Source organism: Agrilus planipennis, unplaced genomic scaffold (genome assembly GCF_000699045.2).
Source record: "Agrilus planipennis isolate EAB-ADULT unplaced genomic scaffold, Apla_2.0 scaffold54, whole genome shotgun sequence".
NCBI classification, from domain to species: Eukaryota; Metazoa; Arthropoda; class Insecta; order Coleoptera; family Buprestidae; genus Agrilus; species Agrilus planipennis.
Genome location: NW_020439000.1, coordinates 117,956 through 121,517, shown reverse-complemented (window position 1 = coordinate 121,517; position 3,562 = coordinate 117,956). Strand labels below are relative to the sequence as shown.

General features: G+C 40.3%; 1 protein-coding gene across 4 annotated transcripts in view; it reads left to right on the top strand.

Moving 5' to 3' along the window:
* The window catches only part of LOC108734373 (synaptogenesis protein syg-2), a 261,522-nt gene that overhangs the window by 186,088 nt on the left and 71,872 nt on the right, over positions 1–3,562 (top strand). For all 4 annotated transcript variants that reach the window (XM_018465908.1, XM_018465910.1, XM_018465911.2 and 1 more), the window contains one exon: positions 1,274–1,404. In XM_018465908.1, coding sequence (XP_018321410.1) covers positions 1,274–1,404 — 131 coding nt within the window. The remainder of the gene's footprint in view (positions 1–1,273; positions 1,405–3,562) is intronic.

The following is a 3,562-nucleotide window of genomic DNA, read 5'->3' as shown; positions in this document are numbered from 1 at the left end:
TCTTTCAGCGTCTCTGAGAGCGTCTCTCACAGTCTTTCACAGTCTCTCAGTTATTGCCTAGGTGTTTTTATGGATCTCTCACAGTCTCTGTATGAGAGACTCGAACGATAAAATTGTTAATTCAGAGATTCAGGTCTCTCACAGAGAGACTGAATGAATAAAACTGAAAAATTGAGACACTCGAGTCTCTAGTAGAAAGTCTGGGATCTCTCAAATATGTTGAACTTAGAAAATTTTAAACATGTCTATCGAGACACCACTTATTGAGAGATTCGAGTCTCTCATTCTGAGACTGGATACGAAATGATGATCTCTCTAAAAGCGACTAATTAGTTTTTTTGACAGTCTCTCGAGAGTCTCTCTCAGCGACACCAGAGAGACTCGATAAGAGACGGAGACTCGAGTCTCGCTTTCAAAGACTCTGAGAGACTGAACATTTTGATCTCGTGATCCGATTTAATGAGCAAGACCACAATTTAATACGCAGGACTAAGACTAAAACCAAGACCAAGATTAAGACTAGAAGTGTTTGAGTAAGACCAAGACAGAATAAGCAAGACCAAGACCAGTGCAAAGACTGTGACAGTTTTCTTGGTCCGCTTGCTTTGCTCATCACTAATAATGAAAATAATTACTCATTCTATTTCGAATTATTGTTAAATAATTTTTTAATTGGAACATACACAAAAATGATACTTATCATTTCCATTNTCAGTTTTATTAATAATAAAAATAAAAAATAAACAAAATTCTAATAAAAACTACCAGACGATTCTACTTGGTGAGCACTACCTACCTGACTAAACTTCATGTCTGAACTTCTCTGTCAACTAATGTAAAAAATTACCGAAAATAGTGCTACCCTACTGTGGTGCAAAGCGGGCAAATAAGCCGGAAAACCCTTTTCAAGGCTCGTGGAAATAGGTAGTTGGTTTTTGGGGGATGAAGATAAGACGAATGAAATAAAGACAGAAAATAACTGAAAGATTATCTAAGGATTATTATTACTGCCCCAATATAGTCTTAACCTGTAACTCAGGCCGCTCGATTGTTGTTAGGGATACTGGAATATGTTCTAATCCGTGGGTAACTCTTTTTTGTCCCATCCATGTAAATCCAGAATTTAACACGGAAATTATTGTATTTACTTGAAAATTACATATACGAGCTTGTGTTAAAATTTTTTTGAAAAGACCATTACATGTAATATTTCAAAATAATGGTAACTAATAGTCCAGTAATGTATTTGGCATTAATTCTTGTTGGTTTGCAGATCCGCCGCAAGTGTCGCTAAACCTTGGCAGCACCTTGAACCCGGAGGACATCAAGGAAGGCGACGATGTCTATTTCGAATGCAGCATCCGTGCGAACCCTAAGGAGCACAAGATAACCTGGTTCCATGACGTGAGTAAATTCCCTTATTTCGTTGTCTTTGGCTTTACGTGCTTCGATGTGTGCGTCTGTGTATGTGTATGTGTGTGTCTATTTGGTGTCACCGGCCTAATCCGACAGACACCCGAAACACAACAGTGTGATTTAATGCTGCATTTGTCCTGTTCTGTCGGTAATCAAACCAGATTTAGTGACCGCCTTTGTTAGGCAATCGGATTAGAACCACCTCGCGATTTCAATCCCCGCTGCTCCTGCCACATCCTTGTTGGACACACTCCTTGTATAATAATGAATTCATGTCCTGCTTCTTCTCGTCCTTTATTATTAAATCGATGACGGATATTGAATTTGTGTCAAGATTGGTTTAACGTCATCGCTAATCCCCTGTCATCAGAATTAGATCGGGTCATTTAGAAAAGGTTGCTCCTAACGATTTAGAATGCTCTAAAAGTTACGTGATCTCAAACCAAATTTATTTAATGAACGAGAATTCGATAATATTTATATTAATGCAATAGTTTGGTTATAATCACATAAATAAAAGCATTTAGCATAATTCTATATTTAACCAAATTTAGTTTGTATGAGGAGCAACCAGCAGTTATAGAACTGGGACTGCAACGTAGAGAAGTAAATATTAGTAAAGGAGTCAAACAAGATGCACACTGTCACTGCTATTTTTTAATCTATACATCGAAGACACGATCATCATTAAAGACAGTACAACTGTAGGGATAGATATACAGGGGCAAAAGATTAGTATGCTTAGATTTGCAGATGATACAGCAGTATTAGCATCTAGCAAGGAGGAATTAGAGACAGCTTTTAATAAAATGGAAGCGGTACTGACAAAACAGTACTGTATGAAAATAAATAAAAGTAAAACAAAAATATTGGTAGGCAAGGGAAGAAAAAGTAGGTACAGAGCGAATATAAAGAAATAGCTGATTTTTTAGGTATCTAGGAAGTCAGATAAGACATGACGGAAGGAGTAACAGGGATATAAAGCAGTGGATAGCGCAGGGTCGAATCGCCTTCAATAAAAAGAAGTAACTTCTATGCTCGTGAACGGTTAATTTAGAAATTCGAAAAAGGTTGTCAAAGGTGTATGTTTGGATCGCGGCGCTGGACGGGTGCGAAACATGGACAGTGGGCGCGGCGGAAAAGAAGAGCTTAAAAACGTTCGAAATGTGGTGTTACCGGCGAATGATGAGAATACCGTGGATAGAGAAGGGTAGAAATGAAGAGGTATTAGAATGAACAGGAGAACAGAAGATTCTATGGAAGTCAATACGAAGTTGGTAGAATCCCAGGCATGAAACAGGAGACTGTACCGAGCGGCATGGCCTAGAGGTTTAGACCATTGCTTAGCATTCGGGAGGACGCCGGTTCGATTCCGGGTCCGTCTGCCTTTGTCCAAGTTTTTCTGTGGTTCCCTTGGGCCACTTAGGCAAATGCTGAGGCAGTAATATTCCACAGATAATCTTTCATTCTCTTCTGTCTTCATTTCGTCCGTCTCAACTTTCTCACCCGAACCACCACCCACCCATTCCNGTCGCCTTTAATAAAAAGAAGTCACTTCTATGCTCGCGAACGGTTAATTTAGAAATTCGAAAAAGGTTGTTAAAGGTGTATGTTTGGAGCACGACGCTGTACGGGTGCGAAACATGGACAGTGGGCGCGGCGGAAAAGAAGAGCTTAAAAACGTTCGAAATGTGGTGTTACTGGTGAATGATGAGGATACCGTGGATAGAGAAGGGTAGAAATGAAGAGGTATTGGAAAGAATAGGAGAACAGAGGACTCTATGGAAGTCAATACGAAATAGGCGAGATAGGTTGGTAGAATCCCAGGCATGAAGGTCTAGTCAGACATATTAGACGCACGAACAGGAGTTAGGCGCGGTAGAGGTAGACCTAGATTAGATTACTCTACCGAGCGGCATGGCCTAGAGGTCTAGACCGTTGCTTAGCATACGGGAGGACGCCGGTTCGATTCCGGGTCCGTCTGCCTTTGTCCAAGTTTTTCTGTGGTTTCCTTGGGCAAATGCTGAGGCAGTAATATTCCACAGATAATCTTTCATTCTCTTCTGTCTTCATTTCGTCCGTCTCAACTTTCTCACCCGAACCACCACCCACCCATTCCCACGATTCCTGAAAGCAGGCTGAAGAG